Genomic DNA, 26846 nt, shown 5'->3' on the forward strand with positions numbered 1-26846 from the left:
TTAGTTTATTTCAAGCATAACAATTAAAACCAAAGCATAACTGTGGCGACATAGAAAAACTCTTTGAAAGAAAATATACATTTCCAAAATCTTAAAAAAACATTTCTTACTGAAATATAAAGATATTTAACTGTATTATACAGCATTAAGTCAGTGATCAGCGCAGTTTACTAAAGAAAAGGTTCAGTTGAAGGCACCACGGTCCACATAGGGATAGGCCAGAAAATTCCCCAGCTTGTTGCCCTCAGCGTCGTAGTGAAGCATCCGGAAACACTTGTCACAGAAGAGACATGGGTCACTCGGAGCGAACTGGTCGTTGGTAGTAAACCATCTGCAAAAATAAGAGATGTGAGATGCGTACTCAGTTTTAAAAGGCCAAAGCTGTCATATATTTGATCCAACTCCTGTTTTGTTTTTTGGTTTTTTTTAAATTTACACACCTTCCAATGAAGACATGGCAAACTGCACACTTTTGGGTGGTGACCCTGTGCTTATGAGTGAGAAGTGGGTACAGCTTCTTGTCCAGACAGTCGTTCTTGTGGGTCAGTCTGCAATGTGTAAAAAGAGGGGGGGAAAAAAAAGGGCCTGAGCCATTACTTCAAGGTTGTGAATGAAGGGAACAGAGATTTGTCTCACATTTGTGATATAAGAGCCACTTTCATGTTGGGCTACCCTGCTCACACTAACAATAAATCAGCTCATAGAGATTTACGCATCTATTAGTGTGATGAAGCCAAATTAGCTGTACAGTCTTGTGAGAGCAGTCCAATTCTCTCCGACAACGAGGTTCTTTATTTCAAAAGCCTGCAGTGGTGATACCGAGATTCAGAAAGATTCATGTTGCAGACTAACGGCCACAAACTCACGTCTTATAAAATTGTGCAGTAGTATAACACTATAGTTCGTTTAGGTACAGGGTAAGATCCAGGGTGTGATGGTCAACTTTAGTTCATGAACCTGAGAACAAGTGCTTATACTATTAAATAGGGATGTGACTTTTCAGGATCAATCCGGAATTACGGATTTCCCCCCCTGTTCCTCTCTGCTGGCATTTTGGGACTTTTGGTGTGGGTGCAAGGTTGGTATACTTTCCTGCCTTTTTGTCCTTTTCCAAACACGTCCCTAATCCATACATTAGCAGACCAACAGAAAATCAGATATTTTGAGAATTAATCACTGAAGTAATCCGTCGGGCAATAACACCAAATATTTGCCGAACCCAGCTTCTAAAATTTGATATACGTCTTGTCTCTGTTTTATGTTACTGTAAATCAAAGACCTTCAGAAATTTCTCTCTTTTTTTTTTTACATTTTACAGACTAGACGATCAAATAAACATAACTAAATTAACTGATAAGAAAAATAACAATTTAAATTGATACCTAGCTCAAAGTCTGGTGGTGGCACAACAGGAAAAGTCAGGGAACCACACAAGTCATTAGGATTCATCCTCTGTAGGACGGGAATGAATGTACCCAATTTTGGCCCCATGCGCTTTGTACATGTAAAAATATTTCATCGAATGGGTGAAGGTTTTTGAGCTGCTGATGGCACCAGACCATAGGATTCATCCGCGTTGGTCGGCGCGCTATTTATCACTGTGACACTCCAAATGGCACTGTACTAGACGGCGCGCCCTTAGCTAAGGTGCTAATGTTGCTCGGTGTAGATCGCCAGGTTTCGGAGACTCATATGGTGCTTTTGTAACAAACCTTTGTTGCTGCATCTACCAGCTAATATTTCAACAAGTGAATTATCCTATCCTTTTTGTTGAGGCTTGGCATGAGGCCAAATTAGGTTATTGTAAAGGTCTGGAAATTCAGAAATACAAAGTATGCTAATTAGTGTTTCACATGCATAAGCTGTTTTTCTGTGATAATGTGAATACGCCTTAATGTGTTGCTAATGCATCATTGTAAGGGCCAATCCACATAGAAAGCATTTTTTCTCACAGAACAAATTAGCTTCCAGTTTATAAAATGTATCAATACACACCGACTGTAAGACATGTGCATCCGTTGTACGCCAGTTCAGGTACCCCACTTTTTTTTTTTTTGAAGCGCTGATATTTTTCCTCCTATGTGTTTTAGTGAACCTAATCTCCACAGACAGCTCTTAAAAATCACACAATTCTCCCGCTGCCTGTATGTATTTGTAGTGATGGATCAACACTGCTTCTGCAGCAGGCGGGGGAAATCAACAAAAATCAATGACAATGAACACAAAGACAATACCTTTTTTTTTTTTTTCTCCCTCCCCTGCTGTGCCTACATGAAAACTGCTCTTGTACGGTAAATTAATGCTGTCAGTCAGCCTGATTAAGACAGTTTGTCCGGCCTTCCTGACGACAGAAAAGGCCAAACGGAGGACAGAGTCAGTGTGGACTGAACAGGCCGAACGCCTCAGTAGCACTTATGCGCCGCTCATGTCTCCATTTTGGGATACTTTGGCTCTTCCTGGCATGAGGGACAGTGTAGCCAATTTGTCACTTACCTATATGTTTTTTTTTTCAAATCCAGTTTCCTTGCTACTGTACTAACTCATTTTACAACTCCTTTGGTCTAACTCTTGTTTATGGCATCTCATCTTTTCTGATTTGTAACCCATGTCTTTAAACTTTTTTTTCTATTACTGTTTTTTTTTTTCACAGCTGTTTCCAGTTAAAGAATTTTAAGGCCAACTCCTGCTCTCCAGCTCGTCTAGCTGTGTATCTGTAAGGCAAGGTGAGGGCAGAAGAGTGAAGTAATCCTTGTTTAATTTGTTTTAGTCAATAGCCACACGTAATATATGATACTCATAAAATATTTCAACCGTGGAACCAGTAACATTCATTCTTACTAAACCTTAGTCAGAGGTTGAGTGGGTTTTGAAAAGCAGCTGGATCACAGAACTGAACAAGTGTTGAACAATGATGAGAATTTAAAAAAAACAAAAAATAAAAACACAGCACTAACCTGACGTCTGTGATGATGACGAGATGTTCGCAGTCTCCCTGATGACAGTAGAGGTACGGGAAGCCCACTTTTACTGTCAGATCCACAAACCGCGTGTCCTCCATCTTGGCCTGGCTGTAGGGTGGGAAGTTGCGGGCTTTTGCCCATTCAATGGTCGTCCTATATTACAAACACCAGGAACCCGATCACCAAAATGGACTTTTGAAGACATCTGTTAAAAATTTGACTTTACACATCACGTTACATTGAGCGTCAATCTCCAGTTTCCGATGGCTTCAAGTTCATCTGTTTCAGAATTCTCATGAGATTTCTACAAAGGAGAATGAAATACTCTTTCGATGACAGAGCATTTCTGTGCATCAGATCCCACTTCGACATTCTTAACTGGATATATGACTCTGGAGAATGGATAATAACAGGAGTCTAACATCTGGATTTAAAGTTAATGAAAGAAGAGTAATACGCAAGAGTATAATAGTGATGTGGTAATAATGTGGTAACGCTACCACTTCACCTTCCCAGCAACTCTTTCGCAACACAAAGGTTTTAGAGTACTTTAGTGTGAACCCAATCAAGTGCAATGTTCTGTCCCAAACATTTCTAGCCACTGTCTCTGATCTGCTTAGAGGTATGATCATTTTAGTGGTTTAATGTGGGCAGCTGGCTCAGCAGTCTTAATCCGAACAGGAGATCACAAGGAGTCAATGAATACAGCCATTCAACCTACGATGCCCGTATTCATGCTGCCATCCGCCGCCGATTTCATAAGCTGCAGTGTTAACAGTAGCGCCACAGTGACTTTTAAAATAATATTTTGTGATTTTTGGATTTAAGAAATCTTTCAATAAATTTCTTCACCTGGTGTCCATACTGTCTGCCCTACAGTATAAGCCTGTAGATACTGTATTATTGCACACTGGCCGTTACCTGACACCCGGTAAGATTTTTTTTTGGACGAAGGTTCAAAAGGTTGTAGTCTCTCATTATATGGAATAAAAAACTAAATTCATAACTATATAATTTAATGATATTATAATTACAAATATTACAATATAATAATATAATATACTCCATACTGTGGTTATACTGCTGACTTGGAAAGATGTTCCACATAAAACCCAAAGAAAATCATCATAGTCAGTTCCCTCAGGACATGGACAGGACAGGTCATGTATTTTTCCAGAAAAACATCGAATGAATTGCTTTCACACAGGTTTTACAACTCTGCAACTGACTGCCAGTAAGTATTTTATATGCCCTTCCCTTCTGACACTGAATCACATTAAATACTGCCACACTGAGAAAGGCGTGAGATCACAGTAACTCCACATTAATCATTTATGCAGAATCATGATGTAAGGCTTTGCATTCATAGGAGTTATAGGAACAGTTTAATATTTGGGGAAAGAAATAATTACATCTCACTAAAATCACAAGTTGTTTTTTTTTTTTGTTTTTTTTTAAAGTACTGATTGTGTACGGATTAAACAAACAAAATATAACCTGTTAACCAGTGAACTCTGGAGGAGCTGTTAGGTGGATATTTCAACTCATAGTTCGAGCACCATAAGTGTATTTCCCAAAACGCTGAGCTATTCCTTGACATGGTCAAGAAGAGAGGCATTTTAAAAAACAACCATCAGATCAGTAAGATGTAACTAAGGATGGTGGATGCTGATTAAAAAATGAGATGATCTTCACCAGGCAAATAATGAGGAGACAAAACTTACAGGCTGATGTCTTGACACTCTGGGAATCGCATGTCGTTGTAGAAAACTCCTTCGAAGAAAAAGAAAGCTGACTTGTAATGATCCTGAAAGCAGAACACGTGGAAATATTACCTCTAGGTTTTGGGAGTTGGTCACACAATAGGTACTTTCTCATGCAGGTAAATGAAATTCTTAAAATAAGAGGCAAAGCCACAGTAAATACAGAGACCACCTCCCCTACGTGTGGATACAGAGTGTGACCAAAATGGATACTTTCAGGTCTCGCAGAGCGCTTGGAATTTCAGACCAACTGCACGCGTGCTCACTTTGCTAATGAAGTCCGGAGCCATGTCCGGTGTGTTGCTGAACTCTCCGCACACTTGCAAGTCGCTGACACAGCAAATGGCATCCCTGAGCTCTGCCAAGCTGTGGGTGCCTGTCATCAGCAGAGTCAAGTGGGGTCGGATGTAGTTGAACTGAGGGGAAACGGACGGGAAAAAAAAAAAACTGACAGTGCCATGGAGAGTAACTTTTAACAAACGGTTTCTGTAAAGGTGGTGTTTAAAGTTTAAAAGGGGTTTTTGGCACCCTGAGAAAAAGAAAGGTAAATGCTCACTTTCTCAAAAATGGCAGGGTAGTAGACGTTGATGGTTAGAAGGATTTCTCCTTCCGGGACCATGTCAGCCACTGCTTCTGGTTTCCTACCAATAGTTAGACGCTCCTGGAAATCACACAGAGGACCAAGCCTGGCATGATAAGTTTACGATACGAATGTCTGGTACCTCCTCTGTCATACAGAACAATAGTTATTTCTCACCCTACAGGACTGTGTAAATCTATTCCCCTATTCTGGCTTGTTGCCCGGCAGCTTTTCAGTAATACTGCAGCTTACTCACCAGTTCATCTGCGTAGAGGTCATGTCTGTTCTTGCTGATTTTCAGAGAAGCTCTGTAATCTTGTCTCTTTTTCCTTTGCCTGTTGAAAACAGATCACAGATCACAGAGCACTGAATGCGAATTTGTTTGCATGCTGTTGGTTTAATCCTGGACTTAATATTCTGCACACTGAAACAGCGGAGAAAGATTCGCACACTAGCGTTCTTAGCGTCGAGTCTGGAGGAACAACTTCCATGTCGGGCTGCTGATCCTCAGGATGGCACCGGAGTGAATCGAGACTGAAAAGGAATAAATAAAAACAAAGTCCCATGAAAGCATTTAACCGACTGACAAAATTAAAATGTATGGAATAGAGTGTGTACACACATTACTATAATTACAATGGTTTCAAAAACAGTTTTGTCTTGGTGGTGTGTCCTTGTGTTATCACCGTGGTCTTAAAGCAAATATTAACGTATGTGCACCAAATTTCCCTACAGACTTCCCTGCAGATAACTGTGAGAACTAAAGTTTGAAATAACAAGCCCCTAGGGCTGCAACTAACGATCCTTTTCATCATCGATTAATCTGCTGATTGTTTTCTTGATGAATCACCTGGTCTATAAAACATCAAACCGGAATTTCCGCCTCGCGGTTGCGTGCCTCCGCCAACCAGCCAAGTTGCAGTGTGTTGCTCTGGTTCTGCTGCTGTGTCTGCTACAATAGTGTGTGTGTGTGTGTGAGACGTTAATGAGAGAAATAAAACTTTGTCACAATTAACGTATGAATTCTCGAGTTAGGGCCGTAAGCATGAGATAATCACGCTTATGGGAGGGACGGACGTGGGGGCAATCCGGAAAACGGCTCTCGAGGAAGCAGGAAGCGATAAACGCCGTAACAACGTCCTACAGCACCAGGTGACGTCATTAAATGCCTAGTTTTGTGCGACCAACAAAAACCTAAAAATTTTCAATTAACTATAGAGTAGGACCAAGAAAAGCAGCAAATTCTCACATCTGAGCAGTATTCGGAACCAATCCTTTTTTTTTGGCATTTCTGCCTGAGGAATGACTGAAACCGTTAACTGGTCATCAAATTAATTGGCGATTCGTTTCGTTTTTGTTTTTTTCCAAAACGACTAACCGACTAACCGCTGCAGCTCTACAAGCAAGCGGGCCTCCGCATTTATCGTCAGAGATGGAAACCAGCTTTTCGTCACACTTCCTGCTCAACAGCAAAACAATTCATTTTTTTGTTGCATTTCAGGTTATTTACACCTGTGAAGCACCTTTGTCACTCTGGTTCTGAAAGGTGCTACAGAGATAAAGTTTACATACATACTTACTGACTGACTATAGCTACATTATAAATTTCCCGTACACTGGTTCTCGGCAAAAAAAACAAACAAACAAAAAACTGGAGTCATGTTCATCACACGCTGCCGTGTCTTAGTCGCCTCCGTCACTCAAGTCCGGTCCTGGTGGTCTTGTCTAAACGTCGTACCAGCAGAGTGACAGGAACACAGACAACAATGCCGTTGGCTGCACAATTTATTTTGTACCCTGGCGTCAACGCAGAAGAAAAGAGCCGTCGGAAAGAATAAAAATGTATGCGCGAAACAAGTAGACGTTTAACGGTTGTAACCTGCGTGGCCAAACGTCGGGTCAACGTCGGCCTGGCTACCTGCAGAGGGCTCTCAGCTCGGTCGCCGTCTCCGCGCCGATCCCCATCTCCTTGGCGAAGCTGGCGTCAAACGCGTCCTCGTCCTCGTCCTCCGGCTGGTAGGAGCAGTCGCCCGGCCCCAGTCGGTTCAGCCACTCGTTTCTGAACGAGCCGAGGTGGAACGGTTTGGTGTTCACGTCGGCATATTCATAATCCGGGATGTTCGCGCTGCTGTCCGCGGAGAGCTCCGCCGCCGCCGCCATGATGCCCTGGACAACAAAAAAAAAACGGAGTGCGCGGAGGTTCATGGGTAATGATGTTTTTGCGACTAGTGGCTGCGGGTTATTGAAGTGATAAACGTCGATGCGCAGAAATCTTTTAAGAACATTTTTTAGAAAGAAAAAACACAATTTCTATTGGCTTTAGCCTCTTTTTCTCCTCACTTTACAAAATGCACTTTTTTTTACCGACAGAAGTTAACGTAGTCAATATTTTTGAAATATGCAACATATAAAAGTCTCAGCAACCGCATTAATATGGCATCGCGGTCATTATATTATGATTAAATAAACGCAAATGCAAACAAGCTGTCGTTTTAATTTTTTGTTTCATCCTTGCCAGTCAGCAATAAAAGCCGTGAAACAAGGGGGGGGGCAATAGTAACACAAATCACACATTTCTCAAACACCAGATACAAGACAATGATACAGAACAAGACAAAACGTAACTGATTGTGACCCAGAGGGAATCTGTAGAGCCGGAAGTGCGCGCGCAGACAGCACGGCCGCCCCGCGTATTCCAGGAAACTGGTAGAGTTTCAGGTTTTAAACACTTTTTTTTTAATCATGTCGTTCAGAGCAACAACATCAGCGCATCTGCGCGCGTTCAATGATGTTTCTGTTTAACAGAGTCGTTGAGAGGGGATCCGTTTGTCTGTTGCACGAAAAAATCTTCCAAACTGGGGCAAAAGCTGAAGCTTCATTAAAATCTGAGTCACAGATAGCCCACTAAATGACAAAATGCCCTTGTTTTACAGGAGACTGACTGTACTGGAATTTCTTTTTTTGTTTTGTTTCATATATGTCAAATTGTGAACTGTTTCTTTTGCTTGCGCAGACTTCTTTTTGGCAATAATGGCCCCTCTCCTTTTAACGGCAGTGCATTTTAAAGTGAAAAGGCAGAAAGAGGCTTCAAAAGAGTAGAGGTCACTGCAGCAGGAGAAATGAAAAAAAAATAAAAACCCCACCAGAAATAATTAGCTATGCAGAGACATCATGCACATAACCCGAAATAACCAAATCTAATAGAAACACCCCCTGCCCTGTTATATTTAAGTTAACCCATAATTGAAAGGTCATGGAGTAGCTGGAGGGTTTTTGTCCCAGGACAACATTATGATGATTTGTGACGGAGACGCCTTTCCCTCCTCTGCCTCCCTTTCTCCCTTGTTTCTCACAGGCACTTACTTGAGTACAGTTTTGAGGAACTTTCGACTTCAGCGTTTACATCTTATATATATATATATATATATATATATATATATATATATATATATATATATATATATATATATATATATATATATTTTTTTTTTTTTTTTTTTTTTTTTTTTTACTTCTACACTTACAGTAGTCACTTTTCAGACTAAGATCCCAAAATATAAAAACATATAATAAGCTAATAAAAAAATAAACTTTTTGACCTGTAACCCCTTACAAAAAAACTGGACATATCTATGAGTTTTCAGGTGCCTTCATTTAAACAGCTGTTCAAGGCCCAAAGAGCTAAAATTGTCCAATATTTCCAAAGTCCAAAGAATAAAAATTAATTTGTGTAGCGTGACTTTTTTAAATTCTTTTTATATACCCCATTGATCGTGATCCATGGGTTTGGAACCACAGGACCACACTACCTAACTGTATAGAAAGTATTAAAAATCAGTCAAATGCTACTCATGCACTGTTGCATCAGTATTAACTATCTAATATGTCAAATATAATAATAATCACTCACAGGGGTCATTTTTCTGTGGAATGAACACTTTTACTTTTGACACTTTAAGCACATTTTGCTGATAATACTTGGACTTTTACTCCAGTAGGATTTTGAATGTAATGGAGTATTTTTATATTACTGTGTTCATACTACCGTACTGGCACTTCTACTTAGAGTAGCAATCTTTACTCAACAGACACTTATTGAAACGAAAATCCCGGAGACTGCCACTTTGAGTAAAAGACCCGAGCGCCTCTTCCACGCCTGGGCAGCCTCGTTCCGCCCACCTGTCGCTTGCCCTCAAGTCTCCCAGCATAGAAGTCCAACTTTCCACGCTTTCTGCACAGATGTCACTGCCGTGGCATTGGCTTGCATTTAGGTGATCTGACATCCGCCGCCCCCCCAAACACTCACCCAAGAAAATAACATCGTCAACATACAAGATTATGAATTATCATTAAGTGTCATTTCAAACACGTTTCCAGTCTGGGTGTAACACGTCTTGTACGGGAGGGAAAAAAAAACGTGCACGCGGCCGCGCTACAACGATGCCCTGTGACGAGAGAGGATACGTGGGTGGGCTGGGTTTTTGCAAATCCGGACCACTCCCGTCCCCGTTTTTTTTTTATAAATACCGCGGGAGGTGAGGTCAAACTTGCGTCGGCGAGGCGAGAGAGCGCTCCTTATTGAGTATTTAGCGACATTTGAGTCTCGCCTCTTGTTATCTGGCTCAAACATCAAATGGAGACGAAGGAGAGCTCACCGCCACAGGTAGGCTGTGTGTAGTGACCCAACACTGGCGCTCTGTTTAATTCGTCTATTTTCTTTTTAACGCCGTTTCTGTCTTGTTCATTTTGTTTCTACCATTCAAGTGCAAGGCAAGAAGGAAGGACTCGAGCAGCGTTCATGATTTGTTTTTATCCCATCAGCGCACTGTTCACCTGCAGAAGGCCCAACTGTTGCATGTCTTGACCGTGCTTTGCATAGACAGAGCCCATAAACGCTCACGGACGTCTGATGTTGACTTCGATCTCATATTTTCTAAACACCGTGTGTTTTTACTCTACTTTAAATGAACAAGCATGTAGAAACAAAAAGCATTTTTTTTTTTTAAGGTTTAACGGAATCACTCACCAGAATCGTTTAAAGATCACAGGAGTCCAGTTTCTCTTTAAAAATCGAATCAAAGTTTAGATTTTTTTCCTTCTTTCTTTTTTTTCAGGTGGACCTAAACTATCCCAGGGAGGATGCAATGTAAGCGAAATGAAAATGCGGTCTCGTACTGGCCTTTGAGCATACACGGTGCTTTTCATGATTTGGCAAAACACTCACACGTACTGCTTTGACCCAGCTCGGTTTAACCCAGTGATCCACAGGTTTACACAGAAAAATGCAAAGTGAAGCCTGAAGTCAGGTTTACATGTGTCTGCGGGGACGCAGGGGCCTAACGTGAATTTGCCAATCTTTCGTTCAGATCACCTGAAATGGATCTAGAGACCGCACTGAAGGAATGCTCCACCGCCCTCGACCTTTTTCTGAACAACAGGTTCGCCGACGCCTTGGCTTTTTTAAAACCCTGGTAAGTCCTGGCACTCATAACAATCTAAAGCTGACTTTGGATGTCTATGCAGCTGTGCCACGCTGCTGGTACCATTCTCATTGTTAATTAAAGGCATTTGATTACTTTTCTAATTGTTTTGTACTTTACCACTTGGAATATGCATTTTTGTTTAAAAAAAAAACAAACATAATTGCATTTCTGTCTGCCCCCCCCCCCCCCAACACACCCACACCCAACCCCACCCCACCCCACCAAGGAAGAGTCAGAGCATGTACCACGCAATGGGCTACAGCAGCATGTTGGTGATGCAAGCAGGCATGACCTTTGACCCAAAGGACATGGATGCTGCCATGATGTCCCTGAATGAATCCCTGCAGACTTGCCAGAGGTATCAAGTTTAGGTTCTTTTATTTTTATAAGTTCATAATTCTACACTGGGATCGCATGGGACCTTCTAGAGTTAGAAAACTAGCCATATATTGAATACAGATGAAGTCACTGATCATTTGTCCTAGAGAACAATACTGCTCCTGCTGCTGCTACTTCTCAAATGGTCTGTTAAATTGTCCCCACACACTGTGTGTTCCTTAACTTGGGAAGATTTCGGAAGAAAACTGGAATAGTGGAGACCCTGACCAGCCTGTGGTATAGACAGCCAGCGGACAATCTGACAGAGGGTGAGTGGTGACCCGCTGTATCTCCTGACTATACACCTTAGAGAATACACATACTTGATCGCCCTGTTGAAGCTCAAAAAAAGTTGAATGGCAAACTGGACAATGACGTACTTGCACCCATATAGCTAAAAGTGATCAGACATGTCCAAGATCTGGATACGTGTCATTGATGAGCGGCAAAAAGCAAAACTGGTGTGTCTGACACAATGTGCACAATTCTGAATTGATGTCGATGCAACCTCCTCTGCCAATAATTTGCTCTGAATACTTCTCACTAAAAATAACTCCCTTACTCATTTCTTTATTTTTAATGTTGTATTTTTTTTTTTTTCACCCAACCTGTGGCATTCTGTTTTCGTTAACAGAAGAGCTGCATGCGGAGCTGTGCTATGCTGAGGTTCTGCTGCAGAAGGCAGCTCTCACGTTCCTGGACGAGAGTATAATCGGCTTCATCAAAGGAGGAATGAGAATCCGAAACAGTTATCAGATTTACAAGTAAGAAGCTTGGAGGGGGGGCTTCTGTTGGTGGAAATGATGCTTAACTGGCAGTAAGAAATGGAACAAAACAACATCAGATTTAAGTGAATGCAAGTGCATTTTTTTTAAAAACGTCGTCTCTCTAACCAGGGATTGCAAGGCCATGGCAAATGTCACAAAAGACACAGAAAAACAGAAGAGTACACACATTCATTTTAGGGGCGGTGTCAACATGGGCATCGGATCATTTAATCTGGTGAGAGCTATCGAAGCATGCATTCATGCAAAAATACTGAAGCTAAGTGTCTTGCCTGTAGATTATTTTAGGGACAAATGGATGCATACTTGCAGTGTGACAGAAGACTTAAGACGCTATTTTCTGCATTGGAATAATGCTGTAGTAATGCTGTGTTAAGTCGTATCCTAATAAACTAATCCTAACCAGATGGTTGTGTCTGTTTTTTTTGTTATCAGATTCTGTCTCTGCTTCCATCCAGAGTCCTCAGACTGATGGAGTTTTTGGGCTTCACGGGAGACAAGGTAGGTCTCCTGGACCCGTGTCTTGTCATAATGTAATAATAGTGTATTTTTAGTAAAGGTTTGTATGTCAAACGAAAGAATCATTTGCTAATTATCTTACAGGAGTTGGGTTTGTCAGAACTGAGAGAGGGAGCAGCAGGCAACAGCCTGCGCTCTATCCTCAGCACCCTGACTCTGCTGATGTTTCATCTCTACATCACAGTGATACTCGGTGAGCACGCTCTAGGGTGGAACCGCTATTTCTTACAGATTGAAATCCCTCATTCATCTATTTGTAAATAAATAAAATAGCCTTATATCATTTTTTTTGGGAGGGGGGGGTGGTTAATGGTCTGAATATTATTTCCCTGCACTCTTATTCCTCTCCAAGGTACTGGTGAAGGAAACCTTACTGAAGCTGAGATGCTGCTTGAACCCTACATTGACAAGTTCCCTAATGTGAGCAGTTTGTTTTGCTGATTCTGACCAATGGCAGGTATTGTCTTTTATTGCCCCACTCAGTGAAATGGCATTATTTTGTATTCATTTGATGTATTTTCTCCATAGGGAGCCCTCGTTCTTTTCTACATTGCAAGAATTGCTTTGCTCAAAGGAAACTTCACGTTTGTGAGTACTGGTTATGTCTAACTGAATGTGTTGGCTACAGTGCAAGCTCAGCTCACATAGTAGTTTTTGTAGTAAAAAGAGAAATGAAATTCAATGAGTCTGGGTTTCTCTGCAGGCCCAGGAGAAGTTCCTGGCCTGTATCGCATCACAGGAAGAGTGGCGTCAGATCCACCACCTGTGTTACTGGGAGCTGATGTGGGCCTACTCCTTTGAGCAAAACTGGAGGGAGGCTTATCAATACGCTGACCTTCTCTGCAAGGAGAGCAAGTGGTCCCAGGTATCTAATGTAACCTTTTCTCCCTTTGCCATGTGGTCAAATTTCTGATGTCTCTTTATGTATTTCTCTTCTTCCCTCTTATAACAAGCTGTTTGCTCCTTTCTCGTAGGCGGTCTATGTATTCCAGAAAGCTGCCATCTTGAGCATGCTCCCAGAGGAAGAAGTGACTAAACTGGGCGAAAATGTGGTGGAATTATTCAGGTGTGCTGGGGAGAGGACAATAATTTATCGCTACGATTCTGCAGTGTATTAATTGATGCAGTAACTGTGAAACGTGTTCTTGTAGGCAGGTGGATGGTCTCAGATTGAAAATTGCTGGAAAATCGATTCCAACTGAGAAGTTTGCAGTGAAGAAGGCCAAGCGATATTCTTCCTCTAACCCTGTGAAATTAGTCGTCCCTGCTTTGGTGAGAGCACGTGCGCGCTCATGTTACTTTCGTTGACCTGGCAAACCATTACACCACTTTAAACACGATCATCTCCTTTGTCCCAGGAAATGATGTATGTCTGGAATGGCTTCACAGTAGTTGGCAAAAGACCCAAGCTGACTGAAAGTATCTTGAACACCTTGGAAAAAGCAGAGCAGCAGCTCAGAGATGATCCAAGTGAGCGGAACAGCAGAACTCTAACTAACGCTCTGTAATATATTTTTTTAAGTTACCAAAGTGAAACTAAAAAGCATATTCTTTAATGTGTAGACCCGTCGGAGTATCACCTGGACAACCAGTGTGTTGTCCAGCTGCTGAAGGGCTTGTGTCTAAGACAGTTGGGCCATCTGGTCCAGGCTGAGCTCTGCTTCAACTATGTAATTTCCAGGTGAGGTCATCCTAACACACAGCACTGGAGTGGGAGTCTACTGCACAAATTTGATCCAACTACTCAGTTGGCATCAGATAAATTACTTGGGAATGATATCACTTTAGATTAGTGTGCGTAGTCCTATCCTGAAGGGAGTTTTAACAGAGCCATTTCTTTTCCAAGAGCTAATGTAATAAGTGTTTCTAAAGTTAAGACCAAAAAAAATGCATGTTTTTACATTTTGAGTTGATTCTTGGGTACCACAGCATCCATCAAGGGGCTTTTGACAGTATTCTTCTTCAGTGTTCAGTCCAGTAACTCACATACAGTACATAGGTTATTGTTTTCTAATTTAGAAAGAGTAGCCATGATATTTCATCGCCTTAACACTGAACAATGAAGCAAATTCTTACGGCTGTCAGAATACATTTTAATCACGTTGTTAAATAAAATATAGCACTATTCCGTTACCATTTCATAAATACCTTTTTATTGATGAACATGATGCATAACATGCATAGTCTACCTCTCAGTGTGGTGTTAAGATTTGGAGATAGTACACTGCTTTAATTAAATTTGGCCTCTCATTGTTTTTCATACACTACTGAATAGACTTTAATTTTTTTTTTTTTTTGCAGTGAAAATGATATCAAGCATGACAACTATTTGGTTCCATTTACCATGTACGAGCTGGGCCTGTTGCACAAGCAGAAAGGTGACATCCATGCGGCCATCACAGTGATTGAAAATGCCAAGTAAGTGTTTCCAGCCCATCTAGTGTCATGAGTCACATTTGAGGGGGGGGGGGAATTAAAAATTAAAGATGAAATTCCCAAAATGTTGAAATGTAACTGCCTAAGAACAGACCCAACACAAAAAGTTGTGTCCCTTTCAGAAATAATAGAAAATATTTGCTGCCAACATTAACTGTATCTCACATTTCTCTACAACAAGATTGTTTTCATAGGTTGGACGTGTTACAGCTGCACTATTGCGAACCCTTCCTACCCTGATGTGTAGTCATGGACAGTGCTACACTATGAGCAGTTGCTGTCAAAGGGGAAAAATGCCTATAGCTTTGTATTTCATTGTTTATTATGGCAGCACTTCCTTTTATTAGTTGAGATAGTCTTTAGGTTTCACCTTCACTTGATCCCCTGCCATTGTAGGGATAACTTTTTATTGCTAGGGAGTCCTCTGAAGGGAAAATAATGTGGCAACTTGGAACCAAATGAAAAATAGCACCTACTTTTAGAAGCACCTGTTCTATCGTATTACACAAGGTGCTAATAAGTGATCTTATTTGTAGGATGAACTACAAAGACTACAACATGGAGTCCAGGCTACACTTCCGCATCCATGCAGCACTCAACGCCATGGGTTCCTTTTCAGCCAAACTTCCCCCTCCATTTACATCAGCTTGAAAGGCCCCATGGCAGGAAACTCAATAAAGAAAGAGGGTAAAACCTGACAGTTACCCAAACCTGTTTGCTGCCTCCAGCTCTGTGACTGCAGTTGAAATGATGGGCAGATGGGAATCTTGCCGTCAGCCCCTCCTTACCTGGTCAACATGGGAGGGCGGCGCTCTGAGGCGCAACCCTCCGAGCAAATTTGTTTAAAATGTACAAAACTAGTCCCTAATGACATCTAGAGCAAGAACAACCGAAGCAGCCTTGGTTGGCGTACCTGTATGAACTGCCTTACGAAGACTTTGTTATTTCCGTTGATTTACACTACAGCTTGTCAGCACCAGTACAACGTGAACCTCAGGAGAAAGAATGAAAAGACATTTGCTACTTTTGCTGTTTGAGTTCTCTAGTAATGTCATATCCAGTTTGAGACTATTTCACGTTTTGCTGTTTTTTACTCAAATTGATTAATCTCATTTCAATATTTTAAGGATGTTGTTGTTGTTTGAGGATGCTTATAAACTATATGTCCTGGTACAGTTCCAACAATCCTCATGTAAATAACTGTTCATCTTCTTCATCCTGTGCCGTATCATTCAGTCTGCTTTGGTAGATGTTACTTACAGATTAAAACTTAGAAATGAAATTATGTCTTGTACTTAATGGTCACATGAAATGTAAGGTATATGCCAGGTGTTTGCAGGATATTTGATCGCTGAACTTAAAATAACGTTTGATTAAGCAGTTCCTCAGCAGCTTTCTCAAAAGCCTCATCAGTACTACATGATAAATTAATGACCTTCAACTAGTTCCATACAAGCTTTGATTCAAAATTCATCCTGTATATAAGGAGAAATATACAAATGAATGCAGGGATAATAATGATCCCTTTTGGTCTTTATGAAAACTGCATACAAGGAGAAATGTGGAGAATCCAAAGCTACTTACACCAGCGGTGTAATATTTGCCTCAGCACCCTGGAGAATTGTATCCTGTTGGAAATAAGGATGATTTTCTGTGACTACCACTGTAAAACAAAAACAATCTCTGAAATTGCCCACTATATTTTGAGTGAACTTGGACATCCTTGGTGATTGCACTGCGATTTTTCATCTTGCCCGGCGTCCATCACTGTATCGGCTACCTAGTGAGCATTTGGAAGTACACCAGGCACATGCAATAGTACCATGGAGGCCTTTCCACTGTCACTGGTTAGTCCTTCAGCTCAGGCTGAAGGTGTGCACATGGTTAAAATTGCATATTGCAGTATTTAATTGGGATGAACACCCGAGGCCTGTTCCAAGACGCCTATTCCTCAGTTATCTGGATAACTTTGCTAAGGGTAAAACCTGTAGAAAATATTTTTGTACAGCAACTCCACTTTACACAGCAACTACAAAAATAGACTTTTTAAAGCAGTAAGACATACTGATATATATACACACTATTTCTTACTGCTTTAAAACATTAAAATATGCGGAAATATTTGTCTGACCAATAGTCAAATCCCCCCGCCCCAAAAAATGTTGAGTTAACCCCCTATTAGAAAACTGGGAAACTAGCAAATATTCACATTTGAGAAGCTGGTACCAGTAAATATCAGGCATTTCCGGTTAGGAAAAAAACTTAAAACACTTAATCAGTTGTCAAACCTGCTGCCATTAAGTTTGTGTCAATCAACTAGTCGACTAATCATTTCGGCGCTAGAGAATTGGGAGGTTTCTGAGGGAATAATGAAACTGCAGTATGGGGTGGAGGTCAACGGGGGCCCCAGCATTAAATTTTCATCGTGGGAGGCCCCAGGTGTCAATCTGGCCAATCTGGCACTTTTACCTAAGTAGGACAGTTACTTGTGATGGAGTATTTTTTCCAAGTATTGGGACTTTTACCTTCAGTGAAATACTTCTTCCGCTATCGACCGTTTAACATGCACCGCCCCCCTTTTTTTTTTTTTGGAAAACGAACACACACACACACACACACACACACACACACACACACACACACACACACGCAGTAACACGGACTGCCTTTGAAAAAATAAAATAAAATAAAATAAAATATACAGCCAGGGAATTAACTGATAACGTCCCACAAATCCACAGTAATTAGGAGGATTTTAAAGACTTTCCTCTGGCACTGCTGTCAGTCCTGTGTGACCACGTTGTTTGCGAGCTGATCAGCTGACTCCGGCGGGCGGAGGAGGAGGAGGAAAGAAGATGGAAGGGAACAGAGACGAGGCAGAAAAATGTATGAAAATAGCGACGAAAGCCCTCGAAGCCGGAGACAAAGAGAAAGCGGTGAAGTTCCTTAACAAAGCAGAGAAGCTGTACCCGACGGACAGAGCCAAAGGTGAGGCCGTTTGTGGCTGTTCGGCCGGACAGAGCTAACCCAGCACAGCCGCATTATGGACTTTAAATGACAAGGTGTCGGCATGTAGCTGACGTTCGTTGATATAACTCGCGGCTTGAGCTCACGGCGGGTTTACCTTTTCGACTCTGGCGTAGCGGTTACAGATATGTGTATTATTATTATTATTATTCAACGGTAGTTCAGAATGAACCCCGGTTTAAAGACAGGAAACGAAGCAACGCATCCGAGTTAGCTCGTTTGGAGGGCCTGGCGTTATGTTGGCTAACCTCGTTCGCGCTTCGCTCTCAGTAAACTGGGGTTTTTAAAAGGTAAAAGTTAAGTGAATAAGTCGACCGAGATGACCGATAGTGAGGCACGGTAAGGCCCCGTAATACCAACATCCAACAATCGCTAAATTACACGACTTCCACATGAAACGTCAGTCCACAACCGAGCAGTGTTGACGCTAGCTGTCGTTCATCTTAGCGTCTTAAAGAAGGGTTGACCTTTTCGAAGAGCTTTGATTCGACTTTAATTTAAAATAACAGGCTTTGGCCTACGTTAATAATGCCGCTGTGTAAGGCCCGTGTAAGTTGTAGGGATCCCGGTGAGCGCAGAGGTGGATGTAGGGCGAGGAGTTCATGTTGTCCAGGCCACGGAGCCAAGAGCCAATCCTTTAATTGAATGACTTACCCGGAGAGAGAGCCGCGACGCATCGGGCTAATCCTGGACACACAACTGTCAGTTAACTGGTGTGAAGTAAGGAGGGGATTGACAGAAGTGTTGTGGATCGTAGCTCTGAAAGATTCCTAAATATACAGTATTGTGAGTGACTGTATGATAGGATAGATAAGACCTATGGCTCCTCAGTTGTTAAGCTGAAACTTGTCAGTTGAAATGGAAAACAGTGAGATGTACAATGTTGTGCTGTGTCTGCACAATAATTTGCCTGCACCATCAGTTTTAACTATGTGTGTGCGCATATGAGGCACTAATGACAGTTCCCAAGCTGCCCGCAGGAAGTGACATGCAGGAGCCACACGCATGGCCACCAACCCGCAGTTAAGATAAGTAAATTCCACCTATCAGTTTTCAGATTTTTGAGCAAATGTTCGGCGAACTTCCAGGATCTCGACTGTCCACATGCACACCGAAGGATGTGCACTGAAATGTAAAGCGATGCACATTACGAAAATGTGCAATAAACAAAATGTCCAATATAAAAAGGTATTACGCTAAAGAGAAGTCATAATGAAAAGGTGAACAATGTGCCAAAGACGAAGGGCTACACTGCCTGTGGAGTTAAATGAATATTTCACAAACAGATATTACATATGCACATTGAGTGCATATTGAAGGGAACAGGGGAGTTAAGGGAGTGTGTTTGGTTACCTAGCTTGGGGCCCTGGCAAGACTAGAGTTTACAATCTTGATGGCTTGGCTTGGCTGTAACTGTTCATAACTGTTCAGATATTATGTTAATAGACAAACTGACATAATAACGGAAAAATAACCATGTTGGCAGAGACTAAAACACGAGAGTAAAAAATACCATTTGCTTGACATAACTCTTATTAAAAACTTTTATTGAACAAGCAAAAGACCAGTGAAAACAGTAATAGGAAAAGAAGAACTTAACATTAACACCAGTTTCTTTAGTACCGTATATTACTTACAATGCTGCTGCATAAAGCCAGTGAGTCTCCGAAGCTGCTGTTGTGGGATGTTTCCCATTCGTGCTTGACGAGGTTGCTGGTAACTGGAGCAGAGAAGGTCTGCATGTGCACTGGAACAGCGTAAATGTAACATGTAGATATGTCTGGCCGTGTGGAACGGTGGTGCGTTACAGCCACTGAGGTGTCAGTCCCGCACGACGGTTTGACAGGAGACGGTGGTGAAAGGCAGCACCTGCACATGGACATAAAACTGTTGATCTCTGTGGGCAAATTGGGTTGTTGCAGCTGCAAAAATATGGGATTCAGCGTGTGGAAAAACTGTAGAATGGAAACAGCTGGAATACAAATCAGAATAATAGAAATAGCTGAAATATACAGTAAACATTACACTGTTGATTTGTTTTCAACATGTTAAGCAGCCTAGGGGGCTATGGTGAAGAAGGATTATGGTTACGTAAGAGGGAATAGTTGTGCACCTATATTTAATGAGAACAAACTGTATAATAATGAATAATGCACTTGTAAACAATTCAGAACATTCTAACAGTAAAAAGCATTGCTGCTGCAAAGCCAGAGATAATAAGTCTGCTGTACCGTTGCTGTACTGTCTTTGTGTAAATATTTTTGCACCACTCACCATATTCCTTAAATGGATAATAACACTGAACTGGAACTACTAGAACACTGCAAATAGTGTAAATTGCTAGGGTAAAGGGTAATCAAAGCCTCTGTGACATAGATATTGTGTAATTAAAATACTGGGTACAAATTTTAATTTTTGCCATTTTTTTTAATGAATTTAAAGTCTAATCGCTACTTGTCATTAGGGCACAGTGGATATATTTTGTAATTACACATTCATCATCACAATGAGTGTGTAAAAAGTGTCTTTTGTATTGATGCAGTGATTTGAATAGTGCATTACTTTAGATTATACTAGTTACTGTGAATTAATTGTAGTGTAGTTAATATGCGGCAGTAGTTTTGTTGATCACTGAACTAGCTACCTCCTGGTTTGGAATTGGCAACTGGATTTAAATGATTATTGAAGGCAAAACTATGTCTGTCAACAAAATGCTCTGTACACGCGATCATTAATGTCACCTTTTAGAGGTTCAGTCTGTTATAGGTGTACAAAGGCCTTTCTACATTCATCCATTTAGTCATTTATTGTAACTAAAGACTGGAAAGCTGTATTCTTACCTGTGTTAGGATGATAATTTTTTTTTTTTCGAGAGGTTGTTGGTGGGAGGGTAGACCTGCACTACATTTTGATATAGTCATCTAAACTTGATTTTGCAGCATAGACTACTGCGGTGATTTACTCTGGTTATACGTGAGCTGTTGTCATGACACTGTAAAGCTGGGTTTTCATCCAAAGTTAACTTGTTAATGCACTAATCTTGTTTCATTAGAAGGCCCTCCTGCATTACGCTGCTGTACAGTCATCTCAGTTTGAGGACGATGCACAATTTGCTGCGCTGTCTCATCTCTATAACACGTAACATGGCAGTAACAAAACGGAAATCTGCATGAAATCAAATGTGTCATGTGTAAAGGAGGAACGAAGGGCGACCACAAAGAGGTGTTTTGGCATTTGGCGTCAGTCAGTGCATTTGGCACAGGATGGCTTGCCCAAAAAATATCATGCCCTTCGTGCACTGTTCCCCAACACAGTCACCCGGAGCTGGGGACTGACGCTGAGTTTTATTGTGACTCTGACTGTGTGGTTTGATGTGCTTTACAAGTCCCGTCTTCTCCCACTGTGTACTCGCAAGTTTCTTCATCGGGCGACTGAAGCCAGAACTTCCTTATTGTGCTTTGGAAATGTGCCAAATTTGATGGTGTTGGCTTTTTTTCATGGCTCAAGTGTGGCCTTTTATTGACTAAGCTTTATAAATTAAGAGATTTAAAAGTCAATTTACTGCTAGTAATTGATTGTACTTTGTATTTTCCTGAGCAAAGCTGTGCAAGTTATATCATTTGGAGCAGTGTATCAAAAATGGCATTGAATTGTGATTTTTAAAATCCAGAATCATATTTAATCTGAAAATGTGTCTTTGATCCTCTTGTACTGAAATAGTTACATTCCTAAACGTCACCCACCAAAGTGGCTGGTTGTATCGAAGGGCTCATTTGGTTCTGTGAGTTTGTACCTGTATTTAAAGGTTTTCCATGTATACTTTTATGTGCCAGGATGCAATGTTTCACTTTAGGAAGCTAAAAATTTATGTAAGACACTGAAGATAATGATTTGCCATTTAATTAATCTTAAGCTTATCATTTTTTCCCCCTGTATTTTTCAGCTTTGTTGGAAGCATTAACGAAGAATGGGAGCTCAGCGGGTAATGGCGCATATCGAAGGAGACCAGCAGAAAGCTCGGAAAGCACAAGTGCCCAGCCAGAAAGGGAAAGCCAAGAGTCTGGAAGTGATTCTTCCAAAGGCTTCACCAAAGACCAAGTCGAAGGTGTGCAAAGGTGAGAATTGCCTTTCATGCTGTATCTCTATTTCCACTAGGTGATACAGCAGTCTGACCCACCTCAGCTGGTCGTTTTGGTGCTGTCCTACAATTGGCCTTGTGACAGCAGTGCTGTCTCTATCCCACTTGATTTGACCTTTCATCTGTGGGCGAAGGAGGACAGTGTAGTCTCTGCCGCGTTGTGCACACAGCTATCGCTATGCTAATTTTTCCATGTAATTTTATGCATGTGCATCCTCGATTGTTTGTAAATGGGAAACCCATCTATAGAGATCTTTTGTTTTTCTTTCTTATAACGCCAGGTGTCGGAAATAAAAATTAGCGTGTATATAGGTCTCTCACTGGGTCTTGAAAAATGCATCAGCAGAACGTATACATGGCAAATGGCTTTTCTAAATGTATGGTATTGTCTGTTTGATTATAGAAACTTACAATTAGTAAATCACGGGGGACGTAAAGCTAGCTGCTGTGGTATCAAAAGCTTGGTACGGTTGTGGACCAATTTCTCTGGGAAATGAGCTTGAGCAGTGAGCTCGAGTGTCACTCATCTGGGTGAATAAGGCCAAGACCATCAACATGTCACTTTCAGTGACCATCTACATATGCATCCACCTGCTATTGTTCAAAAAGTGACAGAGAAAGAGAAAGCAACAATGACTTTCGTCACCTGCCTTTCAAATATATTCCATAGAATTTTTTTTTGTTTTTTCACTCTCTGTCCCCGTCTTTCAGAATAAAGCGGTGTAAGGACTACTATGAAGTGCTGGGTGTCAGTAAAGAAGCCAGTGAGGATGAGCTCAAGAAATCCTACAGGAAACTAGCGCTCAAGTTCCATCCGGACAAAAATCGTGCACCTGGAGCAACAGAGGCCTTTAAAAGTAAGTATGCTCTTTAATAATTTGGTACTGGTGTATTCTTAACATGTGATATTGAAAATACTTTATGCGATGTAAAATTTGTCAGCAAATTTTTTAGTACGTGTGACTTGACAAGTAGATTTAACCGCTACTCACAGCTGTTGATCCTGGTAAAATTGGAAAAGTTTTTACTATTTTGTGGACCTCAGACAGCATCAGCTACAAGTCAAGTGGGATTACACCAAACAGCAGTTAAAGACACAGCAACGTCTTCACATGTTCAAGATCTGGAGACGAGAAGACAGATAGTAATGCTGCTGTCACACTTGATAATCATGAGTGTTTCAAAACCTTGTTAATAAAACATGTGACCCAAGCAGTTGAAAATCTAAGCACTGATATCTTAACTACGTCCTCCTCCAGAGATTGGGAATGCATATGCAGTGCTGAGCAGCCCAGACAAAAGACGGCAGTATGACCTGACCGGAGGGGAGGAGCCAAGCAGCCCGGGTCACTCACACGGAGGAGGCTTCGACTTCCACAGGGGCTTTGAGGCTGACATCACTCCTGAGGACGTCTTCAACATGTTCTTTGGAGGCGGCTTCCCCTCCTGTAAGTGAGCATTTATGTGCATATCAACGGAGACACACAAAGGCCATCATTAATGATGAGTTTACATCACCTATCACTCATAGTTTTCCACTTATTTATTTAAACCTATTTATTTAAACTTGCTTAATACTGTTTTGCCTTGTAATATTTTTGACTCTGAGGATTCTGATCATCTTTTCATTTTACTCTTTTTGATTCCCCTTTGAACTTTTATTGGTTCAACAACAGCTTTCCTGTGTTTGGAAGGAAAAATAATTCAATTTAGTGGACTCCCTCATGTGGTAGAATAAATCCACAGATGACAAATGCACTTGAATCTGGCTCTCTTTAGACCTTCATTTGTGACTAACAGAATCTAGTACCTCTAGTCTAGTGCTCTCAGCAATATGCTAAATTGACATATCCCATAACTTTGCATTTGACCTCAGTCATAATATTTCTATCTACAGCAAGTGCGCACACCTTCACCAACGGCAGAACGAGTTACAGCCATCAGACAGATTACCGACAAGAGAGAACGGAAGAAAGAGGAGATGTATGTAGATGGGTTCAGACCTTGTATCTGGAATTTTTTTAAGAAATACATGTATTTAACATTGTTATTTGCACATGTGTAATAGTACAATTTTAGTTGATCCACACCTATGCCAGCTGCAGGTATATTATATTACTTGTGTTGTTGAAACTAAAGTAAACATTTTATGGTGTTTGTCTCTAGGGTGGTTTCTCAATGTTTATCCAGCTGATGCCCATCGTGGTCCTGATTTTAGTGTCAATACTGAGCCAGATGATGGTGTCCCCTCCAGCTTACAGCCTCTACTCTAGACCGTAAGTGTGTACACTCACACACACACAGCAAAACTTCCAACAATACGCATCAAATCTCAAAACTTACATGTGAGATTCACTTCTTCACCTGTCAGATCTTTAAAACTGATTACAACTTGTAATTTCATGATTGGTTTACCTGCCAGAGTTGATGCACAAAAGGTTTTTTATCTTCTTTTTACCTTTTTTAACATGAACAAGCAGTGCCATCTGATGTCTCAGTAAACTTTCTGCCCGACACTCTTCAGAGGATGTTCTTATCCCATCTTTATGTAGCCTTTCTTTCACATTTGTCTTCAGTGTATGCACTGGATAAAATAAACACACTCTTTTCCCAGCTCTTTGCAGAAAATGTGATCTGCAATTTACAGAACAGACGTAACGATACTATAAAATACCTTCAGGATTCAACATATGGCTAAGAGTACTGCAGCTGGCAGCATTTTCAAAGCTTATACCTCTCCCCTCTCTTCCAGGTCCACGGGTCAGACCTTAAAAAGGCAGACAGAAAACCTGCATGTCGACTACTACGTCACTAGAGAGTTCAAGTCCGAGTATAAGGGCTCGGCGCTGCAGCAGATTGAGAAAAATGTGGAGGAGGACTATGTAGCTACTGTCAGAAATAAATGCTGGAAGGAGAAACAGACAAGTGAGTGGTTAAATACACCCTCAGAACTAGCTTACTGAATTCAGTAATAGTATCTGAGGTTCACTTCCCCCCCCCCCCCAGGAATCCTTTGTGTTATCACTCACATTGTTTTCCTGATTGTCTTTTCTAGAAACAGACCTGCTGTACGCTGCTAAGGTATACAGGGACGACCGAATGCGCAAGAAGGCAGAGCTCATGACCATGGATAACTGCAGGAAGCTGAACAGACTAAATAACCTATTCAGAGGAGGATGAGTCGGATCCTTTTAGATTATGTAAATGTATATGAATAGATGTGTATGTTCATGTTTTTTTAAGGAAGAGTCTTTACACTAGGAGCAAAAACTTAATGAAATAATTTAGCTCTATTCTTGAAGTTTTAAAATGTCCCTCTCCTCATATCCCCCCAACAACTTCTCTTCTTCCTCACTCCAGCCTGACCCCAGGAATCGCCTTGTTACAATTTAATGAACCAATCTGCACACACTGTAGAAAGCCCCGGACATTTTCTTTTGTTTACTCTGCGTTTCTTGTGTTTTCCTGGAAGCAAGAAGGACAAGGACACTTGATTGTAAAGGCGTGTGCTTCGAGTAGTGAGGACCCGAAGAGGCATTCCCGCAGAAGCAAATAACTCTCTGAAGGTCAAACAACAGCTTTCGTCGTCATCTGCTTGACATTAATATTAAGATGGGAGACTTTAATAGGATCATCTGGAGGTGCTGTCCTCCAGCCAAATCCATTTTTTGAGGAACGCAAAAACAAAAGAAGGAAATAAATAACACAGAATGCTGCTTTTAGCTTCCTGCTGAACTGGGAAGTGCAGATGGAGATCAGTGGATCAAGAAGAGTCACCTATGATTTTGCTACTAGAGAACATTTTTATGTTGTCCACTTCAGAATGTGAAGATGGTTAGGACTTAACATGGAAGGACACTGAGACTTTTATTCATATAAATGGTTGTACATTTTCATTTTGGAATGTTTGAGATTTATGCAGATATTTAAGTAACAATAGAAGAAAGTTTTTCTTCATTGCTCGCCTAATCATTTAAATAAAGTAAAATTATCATAGACTGGATGTATTTGTTTCTTTGATTTGGACTTTAAAGCCTCGATTCAACCGAATTACAAAAAAACTTTTTTTTTTTTTATTCCCACTTACATCAAGTGGTATGAATCCATGGAGACCGTTTTGGTTTAATTTGCCCAAGTTTTGAAAAGTGCTTCTGAGATTTCTGCTTCTGACCAATTCAGTGGGCAGTGGGATATTTCTTTTGTACAAAATGATTAGCCAATGAATTGATAGGTTGATCTATAGAAAATTGATCAGGCAACTATTTTGATAATTGATTCATCATTTTAATCCTTCTTGAAGCAAAAATTCCAAAAATTTGCTGGTTACAGATTTCTCAAATGTGATAATTCAATGATTTTCTTTGTCATATCTGATTGTTAACTGAATGTATTTGGATTTTGGACTGTTCAGATAAAACAAGCAATCTGAATACACCATCTTGGTCTTCGGGAAATCACTATTTTCTGATTTTTTTATAGACAAAGCGAGTAACCAGGAAATTAATCGATGGTAACTATTAAAACACCCTGAAATTTCGTTTTTGTACAGCGCTAAAATTAACATTTAAAATATCAGACTTTTATTTTGTATTTACTGATGTTGCAACTTCAGACATCATTGGTTTATCAGCGGTCACATGACAGCGTCAAACCCGGAAACAACAACAACAACCACAGCTTCGGCAGGTAGCATCGTACGTTCTTGTGATTTGTCTTGAAGGGAAATGAAAACAAGTGAAAATTGAGATGCCATCGAGACGACATCTTGAGGAATAAA

At 40.9% G+C, this 26846-nt stretch overlaps 3 protein-coding genes across 12 annotated transcripts; 2 read left to right on the forward strand and 1 right to left on the reverse strand.

Annotated features, from left to right (window-relative positions):
• Positions 1-8: 8 nt before the first annotated feature.
• Positions 9-7491, reverse strand: snapc3 (small nuclear RNA activating complex, polypeptide 3). Of its 3 annotated transcripts, XM_040146347.1 has the most exons (10): positions 7375-7478; positions 7222-7320; positions 5754-5837; positions 5560-5638; positions 5280-5384; positions 4990-5139; positions 4685-4767; positions 2955-3113; positions 441-548; positions 9-331 (listed from the first exon to the last, which is right to left on the reverse strand). In XM_040146347.1, exons 1-10 carry the CDS (start codon positions 7461-7463, stop codon positions 184-186), a joined length of 1104 nt encoding a protein of 367 aa, XP_040002281.1. In that variant the 5' UTR covers positions 7464-7478; the 3' UTR covers positions 9-183. The 3 variants fall into 3 exon arrangements, with proteins under 3 accessions (XP_040002281.1, XP_040002280.1, XP_040002282.1); XM_040146346.1 differs by having other exon boundaries at positions 7222-7491; XM_040146348.1 differs by lacking the exons at positions 7222-7320; positions 7375-7478 and adding an exon at positions 5940-6139 and having other exon boundaries at positions 12-331.
• LOC120800319 (tetratricopeptide repeat protein 39B-like) lies at positions 6215-16186 on the forward strand. Of its 7 annotated transcripts, none has more exons than XM_040146338.1 (18): positions 9802-9966; positions 10418-10449; positions 10670-10774; positions 11013-11144; positions 11357-11433; positions 11799-11928; positions 12061-12166; positions 12385-12450; positions 12553-12661; positions 12821-12888; positions 12997-13056; positions 13172-13333; positions 13443-13534; positions 13620-13740; positions 13827-13938; positions 14032-14149; positions 14770-14886; positions 15441-16186. In XM_040146338.1, exons 1-18 carry the CDS (start codon positions 9937-9939, stop codon positions 15553-15555), a joined length of 1752 nt encoding a protein of 583 aa, XP_040002272.1. In that variant the 5' UTR covers positions 9802-9936; the 3' UTR covers positions 15556-16186. The 7 variants fall into 7 exon arrangements, with proteins under 7 accessions (XP_040002274.1, XP_040002278.1, XP_040002272.1 ...); XM_040146341.1 differs by having other exon boundaries at positions 11017-11144; XM_040146340.1 differs by lacking the exons at positions 9802-9966; positions 10418-10449 and adding an exon at positions 6215-6455.
• Positions 16187-17535: 1349 nt separating this feature from the next.
• Positions 17536-26356, forward strand: dnajb14 (DnaJ heat shock protein family (Hsp40) member B14). 2 transcript variants are annotated; one of them, XM_040147254.1, is made up of 9 exons: positions 17536-17892; positions 21875-22046; positions 22781-22926; positions 23329-23517; positions 23967-24052; positions 24236-24345; positions 24822-24994; positions 25125-25269; positions 25430-26356. In XM_040147254.1, the coding sequence occupies exons 1-8, from the start codon at positions 17760-17762 to the stop codon at positions 25247-25249; spliced, it is 1134 nt and encodes a 377-aa protein (XP_040003188.1). In that variant the 5' UTR covers positions 17536-17759; the 3' UTR covers positions 25250-25269; positions 25430-26356. The 2 variants fall into 2 exon arrangements, with proteins under 2 accessions (XP_040003188.1, XP_040003189.1); XM_040147255.1 differs by having other exon boundaries at positions 17706-17892; positions 25125-26356.
• Positions 26357-26846: the final 490 nt, after the last annotated feature.

The sequence above is a fragment of the Xiphias gladius genome, chromosome 15 (genome assembly GCF_016859285.1).
Source record: "Xiphias gladius isolate SHS-SW01 ecotype Sanya breed wild chromosome 15, ASM1685928v1, whole genome shotgun sequence".
Lineage (NCBI taxonomy): Eukaryota > Metazoa > Chordata > Actinopteri > Istiophoriformes > Xiphiidae > Xiphias > Xiphias gladius.

Excerpts from the sequence above, each read along its gene's own strand:
- LOC120800319 (XM_040146338.1), top strand. The coding sequence starts at position 9,937 with ATGGAGACGAAGGAGAGCTCACCGCCACAG. Across the intron at positions 14,150-14,769 it reads TTCAACTATGTAATTTCCAG|TGAAAATGATATCAAGCATG; the intron begins GTGAGGTCATCC and ends TTTTTTTTGCAG. Across the intron at positions 14,887-15,440 it reads ACAGTGATTGAAAATGCCAA|GATGAACTACAAAGACTACA; the intron begins GTAAGTGTTTCC and ends TCTTATTTGTAG.
- dnajb14 (XM_040147254.1), top strand. The coding sequence starts at position 17,760 with ATGGAAGGGAACAGAGACGAGGCAGAAAAATGTATGAAAATAGCGACG. Across the intron at positions 23,518-23,966 it reads TGGAGGCGGCTTCCCCTCCT|CAAGTGCGCACACCTTCACC; the intron begins GTAAGTGAGCAT and ends TTCTATCTACAG. Across the intron at positions 24,346-24,821 it reads TACAGCCTCTACTCTAGACC|GTCCACGGGTCAGACCTTAA; the intron begins GTAAGTGTGTAC and ends CCTCTCTTCCAG.
- snapc3 (XM_040146346.1), bottom strand. The coding sequence starts at position 7,463 with ATGGCGGCGGCGGCGGAGCTCTCCGCGGACAGCAGCGCGAACATCCCG. Across the intron at positions 4,768-4,989 it reads CTCCGGACTTCATTAGCAAA|GATCATTACAAGTCAGCTTT; the intron begins GTGAGCACGCGT and ends TTCTGCTTTCAG. Across the intron at positions 332-440 it reads TGCCATGTCTTCATTGGAAG|ATGGTTTACTACCAACGACC; the intron begins GTGTGTAAATTT and ends TTATTTTTGCAG.